Source organism: Oryx dammah, unplaced genomic scaffold (assembly GCF_014754425.2).
Source record: "Oryx dammah isolate SB20612 unplaced genomic scaffold, SCBI_Odam_1.1 HiC_scaffold_22, whole genome shotgun sequence".
NCBI lineage: Eukaryota > Metazoa > Chordata > Mammalia > Artiodactyla > Bovidae > Oryx > Oryx dammah.
The window spans coordinates 1,352,887-1,368,523 of record NW_024070206.1 but is presented as its reverse complement, the minus strand read 5'-3'; the positions used below and the strand labels follow the sequence as shown (position 1 = coordinate 1,368,523).

The 15,637-nt window shown below is 39.1% G+C and overlaps 1 protein-coding gene across 5 annotated transcripts in view; it reads left to right on the top strand.

Moving 5' to 3' along the window:
• The window catches only part of RELCH (RAB11 binding and LisH domain, coiled-coil and HEAT repeat containing), a 108,747-nt gene extending 94,639 nt beyond the window's left edge, over nucleotides 1–14,108 (top strand). For all 5 annotated transcript variants that reach the window (XM_040264268.1, XM_040264267.1, XM_040264266.1 and 2 more), the window contains 2 exons: nucleotides 3,181–3,251; nucleotides 12,086–14,108. In XM_040264268.1, coding sequence (XP_040120202.1) covers nucleotides 3,181–3,251; nucleotides 12,086–12,206 — 192 coding nt within the window. In that variant the 3' untranslated portion in view covers nucleotides 12,207–14,108. The remainder of the gene's footprint in view (nucleotides 1–3,180; nucleotides 3,252–12,085) is intronic.
• Nucleotides 14,109–15,637: the final 1,529 nt, after the last annotated feature.

Genomic DNA, 15,637 nt, shown 5'->3' with positions numbered 1-15,637 from the left:
GTCTCCGTGTCTACTGCATTGGCAGGCGGTTTCTTTACCACTAGCACCACCTGGGAAGTTCATTATCTCCTATTCAGACTTTTATTCCTCTTCGTGTGAGGCCTGATGATGGTAGGCTGTGCTTAATTTTTACAAATCGAGTTCAGTGTCATTTTACGGATTTATTAACTAGCGATGAGACCTTAAGCAGCTCCTTTTGCATCTCTGTTCAATTCTCTAAAGTAGGCATAACGAACTGTCTAGAATTTAGCAAGGAATGTATGTGAAATGCTTTTTATCTGCAAAATGCTGTACAGTATTACCTCAGACCATCAGCTTTCTTAGAGGCAGAGTTTCTATTTTCTGTCTCCATTTCCTCGTAACACTTCTCATTCTGTTTATCTTCCTGTGTCCTCAGGACAGAAGACACAGGTTCTGTCCCTGTTTTATCATCTATTTCCTATTCTATGTCATCAATCTGTTCTTCTATCAGTTTTTCTTTAGCCTATTACCATGTTTGACTCTCGCATCCTAAACAAAACAAAACCAAAATCTTCCCCTTATCCCTGCACCACACCTCTTGCCTCCCAGTATTCCACGCTCACTCTCAGCTCTCACACAGTCAGTACAGCGCGTCCACCGTCACGCCGCCAGCAAAGCTTCTGTCTCTGAGCTCACCGGTGATCAGTGCTGCACTGAACAGACATGCCGGAGTTGTAACCTTTTCCTCCACGCCTCTGTCAGTGCTCGATGTTTTTGGACTTCTTTGACTTCGGGAGATACAAAGATGGTTTTCATTGCATTTCCTTGATTGTTTTCAAACTTGGAATTCTTTATGTGCTTACTAACATCAAAGCCTTTTTAGGTTTTTTTGCCCATTTTTCTCACTTTGGATGATATTTTTTCCTATTATTTCTTTGATGTTTGTTGTATAATTGGAATACCAGTATTCTGTTCATTTTGTATTTTATGAATATCTTTTCCCAATTTTTTTCATATTTTTGGCCTATTTGAACACTGATTTTTAATTTTAATAGATCGATTAAATCTTTCTAAGACATGATCTCCTATACTTTCTTCTTAAAATGTTTAAAATTGTATTTTTACAATAAAATTCATAATCCATCTAAAATTAGTTTTTATGTCTGGTGTGAGGTAGTGCATAAATTGTGCTTTTTTCTGTACGGATGACCAGCTGTCCTGTCACTGTTTACGGGACAGTTCATTATGTCTGTACTGATCGGCAGTGCCACTTCTGTCATATCTGAGGTTTCCTTGTATTCCTGCGTCTCTTACTCAGGAACATGCTTTCCTGCTGATCTCCTTGTTTATTATAACACTGATATGAACTGTGCCATTGTAATGAACTGTCTTTATTACAGTCGCTTGTTAAAAAGTCCTGACATCTAACGGCAGATTCAGCATCCTGTCATTTTTTTAGAACTTTTCATGACCCTTATCATTTTTTATGTAAATTTCAGCATTAAACAAGGTTCCTAGAATGATCTTGTTCAGATTCTGATGAAGTTTAATGGATTCTATAAATTAATTGGGAGAGACATCAACTTCATAATTTTGAGTCTTCTATCTAGAACATGCGGCTTTCCAGCTGGCTCAGTGGTAAAAAAAAAAAAAATCCACCTGCCAATGCAGAAGGTGCAAGAGACACAGGTTCCGTCACTGGGTCAGGAAGATCCCCTGGAGGAGGAAATGGCGATCCGCTCCAGTATTCTTGTCTAGAAAATCCCATGGACAGTCCATGGGGTCAAAAATAGTCAGACACGACTTAGCAACTGAGCACCCACGCACGCATGCAGAACACACTGTATCTTACATGTACTTACGTCTCCTTTAATGTCTTTCAATAAAGTTTTATAATTTTGTTTGAAAAAAACTGTCACCTTACATTTATAATGCTATAATGCTAACTTTTTTTTAGGATTATCTGTTTTTTAACACTTTGTTATTGGTGTGTAGAAATGTATATAACTTTTATGTGTTGAATTTATGTCTGGCTAACCTGAGAAACTTTATTATTAATCCTAATAATAAAATGTCTCTGGATTTTTTAAGTAAGTTTCAAATGCAGGAAAGTCACCATTATTATAGTAAATAATATATTACTTTCTAATACTTTTACTGTATTTTTTTTTCTTTTCCTTACTGTAGGCTCTATATTGTTATACCTTTTTACTTCTGATATTAATTTGTTTTTTGCTTTCTTTTTAAAGTAGTTTTGTTAGGGGTTATGAATTTTATTAACCTTTTCAAATATTGAACTTTTGACTGTTGATTTTTCTCTGTTTTTTAGTTTGACTGCTATTTTCATCTTTATTTCCTTCTGCTTTCTTTAGGTTTGATTTTTTTTTTTTTCCTGTTTTTCTAACTCCTTAAGGAGGAAGCTTGGATTTTTCACTCGTTAACTTTTCTTCTTTCCTGATATCTAAATTCAAGGCTATCAGTCCTTTAGCCACATCCCTTTTGCTCCATTGTAGCTTTGTTATTATTTAGTTCAAAATAGATTCTCATTTCCATTATTTCTTTGTTGATCCGTGGATTTTTGCTTCCTGAGGTAAAGGTAGGTAATTTTATGAGCCGGCTCTCTTATATTTGTATTGACTTTTTGTGGTCTACTTGTTCTATCAGCTATGAAAGACATGTTAAAATCATGATTGGGAATTGCTTTCTTTCCCTCTTTTTAGCTTTTTCCCTATTGTGCTTTGTACATTTTATAGTTGCCCTTTACCAACCTGAGGGAATTTGTTTTTATTGCTGGTTGGTTGACTATTTTTATCATGAGGGGTGGCTGGATATTGTTAAATGTATTTTTCTGAGTCAGTTGAGATGATTACATAATTATGGTTTTTTATTCTCTCACAATATTTGATATTAATGGGTTTTTATATGCTAAAGCAACCTCTGAACCCTGTAAAAATCCCACTTAGTCATGATGCATAATTCCTTTTATTAATACATGAAGGTAGATTCAACTTGCTAATATTTTGTTCAGGATTTTTGCATTGAAGATGAAGGCTATCTGTAGAATAGAACAAAGAAGAGGCAAGCCTTTAACAAAGTAACTGCCAAAAGTTTCCTCTTTTAATTAACATATTAGCTTATGGCAATATTAAATACTCAATTAAAAACTTTAATTTTACTGTGCTACCTATATTTCACTAAAGTCAATTTTTTTTTAATCAGGTTATTTTAACTTCCATGATAAAAGAATGTGAACAAAAAGTAGAGAACAAGACCGTCCAAGAGCCTCAAGGGTAAAACCTTAATTCTTTTTTATAGCCTTGTGTTAACCTTAACTTCTCTACGTTAAATTTTTGTCAGTGGGTCCAGTGTTTTATATTGTGTTGTTTTGTGGTAATTAATTTAGAAGGCAGGAAAAGCCTTTAAATGGGCAGTTTATATATACTAATCCATAAACCATCTAGGGAATTTAAAATTCAGATCTCTGCCTCATTCTCTGTGCCCTCATCTTTCTGAGTCGGCCTAGAGATTTGTATATTTAAAAGCTTCCAGCCAAACACCAATTCAAAGAGACTTACACCCCAGTGTTCATAGAAGCATTATTTACAATTGACAAGATATGGAAGGCAGACTAAGCGTCTATGAGCAGATAAATGGGTAAAGATGTGTGTCTATCTGTATATGTACACACGTAATGGAATATACACACACATAATGGAATATATACACACACATAATGGAACACTACTGCACCATGAAAAAGAGGGTATTCTACTAAGTGAAATTAGTCAGGGCAAGACAAATACTGTATCATATCATTTATTTAGAATCTAAAAAATACAACAGGATTATGAATATAACAAAAAATACAGACTCGGATACAGAAAACAAACTAGTGGTTACTAGAAAGGTGGAGTGCAGATGATGGAATTCCAGTTGAGCTGTTTCAAATCCTGAAAGATGATGCTGTGAAAGTGCTGCACTCAATATGCCAGCAAACTTGGAAAACTCAGCAGTGGCCACAGGACTGGAAAAGGTCAGTTTTCATTCCAATCCCAAAGAAAGGCAATGCCAAAGAATGTTCAAACTACCACACGATTGCACTCCTCTCACATGCTAGTAAAGTAATGCTCAAAATTCTCCAAGCCAGGCTTCAGCAATACGTGAACTGTGAACTTCCAGATGTTCAAGCTGGTTTTAGAAAAGGCAGAGGAACCAGAGATCAAATTGCCAACATCCGCTGGATCATGGAAAAAGGAAGAGAGTTCCAGAAAAAAAACATCTATTTCTGCTTTATTGACTATGCCAAAGCCTTTGTGTGGATCACAATAAACTGTGGAAAATTCTTCAAGAGATGGGAATACCAGACCACCCGACCTGCCTCTTGAGAAATCTGTATGCAGGTCAGGAAGCAACAGTTAGAACTGGACATGGAACAACAGACTGGTTCCAAATAGGAAAAGGAGTATGTCAAGGCTGTATATTGTCACTCTGCTTACTTAGCTTATATGCAGAGTACATCATGAGAAACGCTGGACTGGAAGAAACACAAGCTGGAATCAAGATTGCCGGGAGAAATGTCAATAACCTCAGATATGCAGATGACACCACCCTTATGGCAGAAAGTGAAGAGGAGCTAAAAAGCCTCTTGGTGAAAGTGGAGAGTGAAAAAGTTGGCTTAAAGCTCAACATTCAGAAAATGAAGGTCATGGCATCTGGTCCCATCACTTCATGGCAAATAGATGAGGAAACATTGTCAGACTTTCTTTTGGGGGGCTCCAAAATCACTGCAGATGGTGACTGCAGCCATGAAATTAAAAGACGCTTACTCCTTAGAAGAAAAGTTATGACCAACCTAGATAGTATATTCAAAAGCAGAGACATTACTTTGCCGACTAAGGTCCGTCTAGTCAAGGCTATGGTTTCTCCTGTGGTCATATATGGATATGAGAGTTGGACTGTGAAGAAGGCTGAGCGCCGAAGAATTGATGCTTTTGAACTGTGGTGTTGGAGAAGACTCTTTGAGAGTCCCTTGGACTGCAAGGAGATCCAACCAGTCCATTCTGAAGGAGATCAGCCCTGGGATTTCTTTGGAAGGACTGATGCTGAAGCTGAAACTCCAGTACTTTGGCCACCTCATGGGAAGACTCTGATGCTGGGAGGGATTGGGGGCAGGAGGAGAAGGGGACGACCAAGGATGAGCTGGCTGGATGGCATCACTGACTCGATGGACGTGAGTCTGAGTGAACTCTGGGAGTTGGTGATGGACAGGGAGGCCTGGTGTGCTGCGATTCATGGGATCACAAAGAGTCAGACCTGACTGAGCAACTGAACTGACTGAGAAGGGTGGAGGAAAGGGGGAGGGGCAATATAGAGGTAGAAGATTAAGAGGCACAAACTATTATATATAAATTACAAGGATATATTGTACAATACAGGGAATATAGCCAATATTTTATAATAACTATAAATGGAATATAGCCTTTAAAAATTGTGAATCATTATATTATACACCTTTAACTTACATAATATTATATATCATCTATCAGTTCAGTTCAGTTCAGTCGCTCAGTCGTGTCCAACTCTTCGTAACCCCATGGACTGCAGCATACCAGTATTCCCTGTCCATCACCAACTCTCGGAGTTTACTCAAACCCATGTCCATCGAGTTAGTGATGCCATCCAGCTATCTCATCCTCTGTTGCCCCCTTCTCCTCCTGCCCTCAATCTTTCCCAGCATCAGGGTCTTTTCCAATGAGTTGGTTCTTCGCATCAGGCAGCCAAAGTATTGGAGTTCCAGCTTCAGCATCAGTCCTTCCAATGAACATTCAGGACTGATCTTTAGGATGGACTGGTTGGATCTCCTTGCAGTCCAAGGGACTCTCAAGAGTCTTCTCCAACACCACAGTTCAAAAGCATCAATTCTTCGGTACTCAGCTTTCTTTATTGTCCAACTCTCACATCCATACATGACTACTGGAAAAACCTTAGCTTTGACTAGACAGACCTTTGTTGGGAAAGTAATGTCTCTGCTTTTGAATATGCTGTCTAGGTTGGTCATAGCTTTTCTTCCAAGGAGCAAATGTAATTTAATTTCATGGCTGCAGTCACCATCTGCAGTGATTTTGGAGCCCAAGAAAATAAAGTCTCTCACTGTTTCCATTGTTTCCCCATCTATTTGCCATGAAGTGATGGGACCAGATGCCATGATCTTACTTTTCTGAATGTTGAGTTTTAAGCCAACTTTTTCACTCTCCTCTTTTAGTTTCTTCAAGAGGCTGTTTAGTTCTTCACTTTTCTGCCATAAGGGTGGTGTCATCTGCATATCTGAGGTGATTGATATTTCTCCCGGCAATCTTGATTCCAGCTTGTTGCTTCATCCAGCCCAGCGTTTCTCTTGATGTACTCTGCATATAAGTTAAATAAGCAGGGTGACAGTATACAGCCTTGATGTACTCCTTTTTGATTTGGAGCCAGTCTGTTGTTCCATGTCCAGTTCTAACTGTTGCTTCTTGACCTGCATACAGATTTCTCAAGAGGCAGGTTAGGTGGTCTGGTATTGCCATCTCTTGAAGAATTTTCCATAGTTTGTTGTGATCCACACAGTCAAAGGCTTTGGCATAGTCAATAAAGTAGACATAGATGTTTTTCTGGAACTCTCTTGTTTTTTCGGTGATCTGATGAATGTTGGCAATTTGATCTCTGGTTCCTCTTCCGTTTCTAAATCCAGCTTGACCATCTGGAAGTTCATGGTTCACATACTGTTGAAGCCTGAGTTGGAGAATTATGAGCATTACTTTGCTAGTGTGTGAGATGAGTGCAATTGTGTGGTAGTTTGAGCATTCTTTGGCATTGTCTTTCTTTGGGAATGGAATGAAAACTGACCTTTTCCAGGTCAGATCTCCTGCATTGCAGGCAGATTCTTTACCAGCTGAGCTGCAAGGGAAGCCCAAGAATACTGGAGTGGGCAGCCTATCCTTTCTTCAGGGAGTCTTCCCTACCCAGCAATCAAACCAGGGTCTCCTGCATTGCAGGTGGATTCTTTACCAACTCAGCTATCAGGGATGCCTTTATAAGCTATACTTCAGTAAAATATTGAAAAGAAAATAAAAGCTTCCAAAGAGATTCTGATAGGTAGTTGGATTTGGGAATCACTGGTGAAAATAGTTTCTAAAAATTTGTGACAAGAGTTGGGGCAGTTAATGGATTCACTGCATAAAGGGCTGTCAGCATGTGGATGTTCTAGTCACGTGCTTCTGACCAAACTAATTAGAGCTCAAAGATTTAGTGAAATTAAAATATGAACATAGATGTGGAAGAATAAAGTTGGCCATTTCAGGATAGGAAGTAATTTATAAATAGTCTGTTGTACTCTTTCTAAAGTAACCTTGAACAGTTAATCTTAAGTGAAATCTGTTTAGGCATGAAAAACTCAAAGGTGTTTCCTTTATAAAAGTGACTCCCAGGAATAAGTGTTTCATCTTGTCAGGCCAGGTGCCCATACAGACGCTCCTCCACACTCCCAGCCCCAGTACACACACACACACACAGACAGTCTTTTGCCCCTTAGCACAGCTCAGAACTGTTGCCTTAGTCTCCTGGAATGGTGGGAGCTCTTCTATCATTTTAGCCATGGAAAGTTATAAAATATAAATACTTTGATAGGTTTCTACTCTGAACACAAAATCCGTAAAGTTAACATTAAAGCATATAATTCTGTTCGTTTTTGTACATTTAATATGAATATTTTTGATGCCTTATTAGTTTAAAATGTAAAAGGTTTGGCACCAAAATTGAGAAAAATTATATATGAAATACCTTCTAAATGATATTTCATAAATTAGCATGCAGGAGTTTACAAGAAAGAAGTCTGTGTACCATCCTGAGACACCTTTGGTTATATGACCTTCCATTTAAAAAGAAAAGTTCACTTTTATAATCATAGTTTTCCTGTGTTATTCACATCTTCTGTATTATCTTTTTTTTAAATTCTTATTCCACAGAATTTCAAATAGACACAAAAATAAACATGACATAATGAATCCTCACGTATTCACTATTCAGCTTATCTATAACAGTGAGTATGAGAATTAAGGTGGATTCAGGATATATTCAAATGTGAGTTCAGTTTAACTTGGCAACAGGTTAGACTAAGAGAGAACTAGAATCTAAGGGTTCCCAGGTTGGGTGATGGCACAGTACAACCCAGGGGAGCTATTGTGAAGAGAAGTGTTTATTCACAGTTTGAAGTACAATTAGAAAACCACTGTAAGCAGTTACTGAGATTTAGGAACTAGTAAAATATCGGTGGTAATTAGAGAGGTGGAGGTGGACGGATCTCACTTGGAAAGAGAGCTCAGACGTAAAATTAGACCAGTGTTTAAAATGCAGCATCTAGGAGAAGCTTGGGCTTTCCAGGTGGGTCAGTGGTAAAGAATCCGCCTGCCAGTGCAGGAGACTTGGGTTCAGTCCCTGGGTCAGGATGTTTGCCTGGAAGTGGGCATGGCAATCCACTCCAGTCTTCTTGCCTGCAGAATACCATGGACAGAGGAACCTGGCAGACTACAGTCCATAGGGTCGCAAAGAGTCAGACATGACTGAGCAACTAATACTTCACTTCAAGAGAAGCTTCACTGAGAATTAGGAGGCAATTCAGAGTGGTGTCAAAAATCAAACAGGAATTTAAAAGAGAAGGAGCAGTGGTCTTCCATTTGTAAGACAGAGTGATGTGGAGAGGGAGAGAAATATTCTAGGATATAAATAATTTTTAAAATAGGCCAGAAGTATCAGAGAAGGCGATGGCACCCCACTCCAGTACTCTTGCCTAGAAAATCCCATGGACGGAGGAGCCTGGTAGGCTGCAGTCCATGGGGTCGTGAAGAGTCAGACACCACTGAGCGACTTCCCTTTCATTTTTCACTTTCATGCATTGGAGAAGGAAGTGGCAACCCACTCCAGTGTTCTTGCCTGGAGAATCCCAGGGACAGGGGAGCCTGGTGGGCTGCCGTCTCTGGGGTCACACAGAGTCGGACACGACTGAAGCGACTTACAGCAGCAAGAGGTTCTATAGATGCAGAATCAAGAGGTAGTGGGGAGTGATTGGCTATGAGTTGCAATGGAAAGGTCTGAGATTTCCTTGAAAGCCTACAGTAAGAAGACAGTACTTTACAGGGCAGTCCATTTCATTTTTAACCACTTGTTTTTTAAAAAAACTCCTTTCATATTCTGAGTTAAAGTCTCCCTTCCTGTAACATCTACTCTCTAAAGTTTTGGCAGAGGGATCAAAGTCAGACTCTTTCGTCAAAGTAATAAAAAATGTAAACTCTTCAGAAAAACAAACCAAAAAAAAAAAAAAAATGCTATAATGCAGTGGTTCTTTACTAGAAAGCGTTGTAAAATACCTACCTGGGTCTTCTACCCTGGAAGGAAGTAATCAGAATCACTGGGGTCAGGTCTAGGTATCCACATCAAGAAGTTCCCCAGATAATTGTGCCGGGCCTCAGTAGGTCTCTATAGATATACCCAGCTGTGCAGATGTATATTATATGTTTCATTCTTCATAGGAAGGTATCGTAAGCCTCCTAACTCTCCTCCAAGCTAAACACTGGTCATTGCTTTCCCTTCTGTGTCCTGGTTTCTAGGCTCCTTTAGCATATTGTTGTGCTCCTCTTAGAGTCATTGACTTGATGGTATCTCAGATATTATGTGACCCATGTCTCCTGTTTTTCTAGATGCAGACTAAAATAATACTTATCTTCTGACTTAACACTGTTTCCTACAGAAAGAAAACAGTACCATCAACCTACAGTGTTAAGGAAAGGCATCATGGAATTTAAAACTTGGCTAGACACCAAAGAAGAGATATTTAAGTTGAGAATAGTTCAAACAGACTAGGCAAACATGACTCAAGGGAGTCAAGGAGTTAATCAGTGATGGTTGGTTTCAAACATACCCACACAAGAATTAGATTGCTGTTTCTTGAATCCCATGCATATTTTATCTTGGAGGTAGTAAGTGGCCACTGAAGATTTTGAGAAGGGGTGTGATATAAAGAAGTGATTATTTAAGTGGTGAGTGACTAATACAAGAAGACCAGATCCAAGATTATTGGGATAATCCAGTTGTAAAGTCTTGACATTAGAAATAAAAAGTAAACAATAGAGATATTGTAAAGTTACAAGATTTGATGGTAGTTTGAGAGCCATCATATTCACTGCTTAGGAAGAGAGGAAAATGATAGAAGCACTGGCAAGGAAAGACGTAACAGTGGGGTTGTCGTTGAGCCACTCCGTCGTGTCCGACTCTGCAGCCCATGGGCTGCAGCACAGCGGGCTTGCCCGTCCTTCACCATCTCCCTGAGTGTGCTCAGACTCATGTCCATTGAGTCGGTGATGCCATCCAACCATCTCATCCTCTGTCCCCGCCCCTTCTCCTGCCCTCAGTCTTTACCAGCATCATGGTGTTCTCCAGTGAATCAGTTCTTCGCATCAGGTGGCCAAAGTATTGGAGCTCTGGGGAGTTATTTCTAAAGTTAGGGTCTGAAACAAATGCCTGGGACATTGGCTTTACTCGTAGACAACAGTTGATGATTCTGGCCCTCAGCAAAGTGCTGTGTTTCAATAACTATTTTGTAGACATCCTATGGAAATTTATTTGAAACATAGAGAATGAGTATATTTTGTAATTGAAGTACTAGAGTCAGATACTGAGCCTGGTGGAGGATTACTTGCGGGAAGAGGAGAACCAGCGAGAGGAGTGTTCAGAGACACGGGGACACAGCAGGTGGGGGCACTGGTGGGAGAGCAAAAGGAAGAAGAGATGCCCACGATGGGGCGTCATGGCCAGCGCGGAGCTGGCAGCTCACCGCGCACACCTTTGAAGGCCACACAGGACCAGCAGTGCTCCCTGGCGGCATTCCTCCACGCGGAGATGTAGCAGACACCTGTCGCGCTCCTGGACCTGGCTCGCCACTCTCTGGGCTCTGACAGGGCCAGACATATTCTCTTACTTAGACCTCAAGATATTTTGCAGTAACAGTGCAAACTACATTTTACAGAGAAGGAAACTGAATCAGTGATTTAAAGTATCTTGGCCAAAGTCACAAAGCTAGAAAGCTGGACTCCTGAAACTACTTGTTACAGCACAATTGTGGAATCACTGAAAAATGTCCCTGACCGATACTTCGTTCAGTAGTATGATGTATCGGCAGTCTTTAGTAGTCATTTAGATTGTGCTTACTTCCTACACAGAAGGTTGGCTAAAGAGAAACAAGAAGATTTGACGTTGTTGATTGACACTAGTGTAGATGGCGATTGATGACATGTTTCTTCTTCCCACGCCCCCCGCACACAGGCATATGTCACAAGATTGTTACCGGCACAGTAGAAGACCTCAGTGTGGCTTTGTTTACCCATTTGTGAAAATAGGAATAATACCTATCTTCCAGGGTTGCTGTAAGCATTAGATGAAGTAATGCTAATAAGAAGAAGAATAACTAACACTTAGACCTGCTATCACATGCCCCGGCACTGCTAATGAGCACTGTACACTCATCAGGGAGCCGAGTGTCCGTTGCTCAGTCGTGTCCAGCTCTTTGCAATCCCATGGACTGTAGCCCACCAGGCTCTTCTGTCCATGGAAGTTTCCAGGCAGGAATTCTTGAGTGGGTGCCCCTCCCTCCTCCAGGGGATCTCCCTGACCCAGGGATGGAGCCCAGGTCTCCTGCACTGCAGGCGGATTGTTTACCGCTGAGCCACCAGGGAAGCCGTTTTAATCCTTGAATAGCCCTGTGAGGTAGGTACTAGAATTATGTTAATTTTAATAGATGAGGAAACAGAGATTAAATAACTTGCCCAAAGTCACACAGCTCGTGAATGACAGAACTGAGCTTCAGCCTCATTCCAGACTTGCGCCTAATCACTACACCACACTGCTTCCTTTCAAGAAATGATTAACACAAAAACCACTAACCTACCAAAAAGCTCTACTCCCTAAGTGTTCGTTTCCCTTTTGTGATACCAGTTCAGAATGTTTGTCTTAATGTTCTGTTACTAAAGACTTGGAAAAAAAAAAAAGATAATTTTCATTTTCTAATTGCTTTACACAAATTTCAAAATCTTTTTCCTAGCTCAATGTCAATTGCTGCAAGCCTAGTGAGTGAAGATGCGAAGACCAAATTCTTGAACAAAATGGGCCAGCTGACAACATCGGGCGCCATGCTGGCCAATGTGTTTCAGAGGAAGAAGTAAGAGCGGGAGGGAGGCCCCAGCACACACTAAGAGGACCTCAGGCAGACTGGTTCCTGGTACTTGAAGTACTTGCCTTTTTTATTTCTCTGTTTTTTGTTCTTGCATCATAATTTTACCTTAACCTCCAAAGACACTTGCACTGCTTTTGACTATTGCTGTATATCTGTTAATTTTGGAGTTCCAACTGTGGTGATTAAAAAACTGAGTTGATAGTCTGTACCAAGTCCCCCCTCTATGTTCTTGTCTTTCAGAATATTTTTTTTATATATAATATATATATATAGTGAATAGTTTTTTTTTTTTAATTTTTGGATGGGATATTAGCAAATACTTGTATGATACACTAAGCTATTACAATGGTACTTAAAATAATGTAAATTTGAAGTCATTGTTATAAAGTAATAAAAATGGAGATTACTTAAGTATTTAAATTATGAAAGGATGATGCAGACTTTTTATTGTTTCTTAACTGACTAGAAAGAGCCACCAGCATTACTCTGTGCCTTTTGGACTTCAGTTTGTGTGTCTGTAGGAATTGTGTGCATTCCATTCACACAGTATTTATAATACTGTAATGAATCTGAATTACAAATCCTACAGTCAGTAGATAATAATGTAACTTTCAACATTTCAGCGCTCTCATGAATATTCTTTAAGTGCTATTTAAATCTCCCCATCGCTTGTATGAATATAATGGACTTGCCTGAGGAAGGAGAGCACGTACCCCATGGGGAGTGGTAACCAAGGTGGATTTCATAAACTGGTGTCTAGTAGACTTAATGCTCAAGCAAAATTCATGTAAGAAGAGCTGATAATTGTGACATTTTTTTTTCCCAAGTGGAAATACAGAAGAAAGTATGGTTCGGATCTAAAAGTTAATGCTTATTTGCATAAAACATTCTATTTAAGGTGATGAATTTTCTGATGAATTTTAATTTAAGAGATTATCTTTTCATCCTATGTAGTACAGAGAGGTACATAAAAGTTCAGGACATTTGGGGCTGCCTTTTTCCCTCTAGACAAAAAAAGACATTGGCTTCCTTACTATTGGTCTCAGTCATCAGCTTGTCCCTTAAAGTCAGTGACTGTTCTTGTGTTTGATATATATTACATAGAGTCTTAAGTCAGTGTACAGTTCCCCTGGAATTTGACAACTGTCTGTCAAGTAACCCAACTTGCAACAAAAAAGAGTGATCCTGGACATAGGAGGGAGGCAGTTGGTTTAAGGGTTTAATGTGAGGCCTTTCTGAAAAATGTGTGTTTTGGTAAAGAGAATTCCCTTTTGAGCACAGCTGATACACATGGGTGATTGTCATCTTTGTTGTAGAAACTGGTTTTAATACGCTTGGACTGTAGTTGGATTACATTCACTTCCTGGGTAAAGCTAGCTTACCACACATTCACATTATAAAAAATAAGTTGCCACAGGCAGAGCCATTTAAAAAGTTTATTCTGAAATTATTTCTTTAACCTACAGTGAAATAATTGTTAGCTAGTATTTATGGAAACTGTTGGATTCTAGGCATTCCTGAGAAATTAAAAGTGGCTTCCTTTCATGTCAAAAATGTTGGTCTATTATAAATAAAATGTTTTTGCATACTTATTTTGGTTTTGATTTTGGCTATGTGTATTTATTTTCATTTTGAAACACTATATCCTCCAGCCAAGCAAAAGAGAAATGAGAAACTGTATATTCACTTGAATATATTTTAATTTAGGAATATAATCTCTATAAGTTACCTCGTTTAGTTTACTTTTATTTAAAAAGCATTATGTTGTATAAAATGAAAACATTTCTGAGATGATTTAAAGAAAAAAATGTTTGAATTCTCATTTGCCTTGAACTATAGCAACACTAGTATGTTTGTTACCTGATGAATAAATATAATGTATTTTTAATGTGATAAGTTTTATTAATTTGTGAATCCACTTATCCAAATGCTAACAGGTTTTCATGAAAGGCGCCATCCAGCAAGATAAGCAGTGTGCTTCTAGTCCCTCTTATTATGCTATTAAATATCTTAATGTCAGTAAGACTTTACATTTATTTTCCCATGGCTTTCTATTGCAAAATATAGATTCTTTAATGACAAGACAGACACTAATCATGAAACTGGGTGTGTTCTTCCAAAACAAGCTGGAAAATTCCCATCCTCGCTCTTTTTAAACAGAGGTAAAAATGATACAAATAAAAGCAAAGTTTGCAAAGTAATGAAAAGTTCATTTGAAATTATGTTCCAAAGCAAGCCAGAGACTGAAGTTTTCCAGAATCCCACAAGGGTTGTAGTTGCCGACTTCTCTGTACTAACCCGAGAATGCTGTGTGAGTAGCAGCAGCACTCTCTGTGTGCACCTCTGTGCTCAGCATCCTCGACGTTCATCTGTCGGCAGTCAGCACCCCTTTTGAGAGATTACTTGCTAAACATCAGATTAACTGACAACCTGAATGAAATTGTGAATTATTTAAGTAACTTTAATGGGGTATCAATTCAGGTGCTATCAAGCTTCCTTTCCTTATAAGAAAAGAAGAAATGGTTCAAATAAATAGTCTCTGAACTAAAGTTTGGGGACATGAAATCAGTGTGTATTGAGTTGTCTTTTCACGAACCTGCTTTTTAAGATAAACTATTTTAGGCCATTCAGTTCAGTTCAGTCGCTCAGTCGTGTCCAACTCTTTGTGACCCCATGAATTGCAACACACCAGGCCTCCGTGTCCGTCACCAACTCCCAGAGTCTACTCAAACTCACATCCATCGAGTCAGTGATGCCATCCAGCCATCTCATCCTCTGTCATCCCCTTCTCCTGCCCCCAATCCCTTCCAGCATCAGGGTCTTTTCCAATGAGTCACCTCTTCGCATGAGGTGGCCAAAGTACTGGAGTTTCAGCTTCAGCATCATTCCTTCCAAAGAACACCCATGACTGGTCTCCTTTAGGATGGACTGGTTGGATCTCCTTGCAGTCCAGGGGACTCTCAAGAGTCTTCTCCAACACCACAGATCAAAAGCATCAATTCTTCAGCACTCAGCCTTCTTCACAGTCCAACTCTCACATGCATACATGACCACTGGAAAAACCATAGCCTTATTTGGCCTTTAAGAACATAACTTTGTCTAGACCCACCTTGTGGATCTTTGAACAGTGATAGCCAACTGCAGCTAACATTTTATGCTGATTACAAGTTCTTAACTATTTTTTGTCTAAATAATGTATATTTATTTTAAGAACTTTGTAACTGCTACTCCGATTCCTCAAATTCTTCAGATTGCCCAGGTAACTATATTCCAACTTTATCTTAGTTGTTAACTCTTAAAGCAAACTGTGAAATAAATTTAGCCTTTCATATGAGTAGACATGTTTGAAAACTTTACAGTATACCTCATTTGGTTACTATTTTATTTCAGTATATTTAAAAAACAATAGGTTAAAGATAT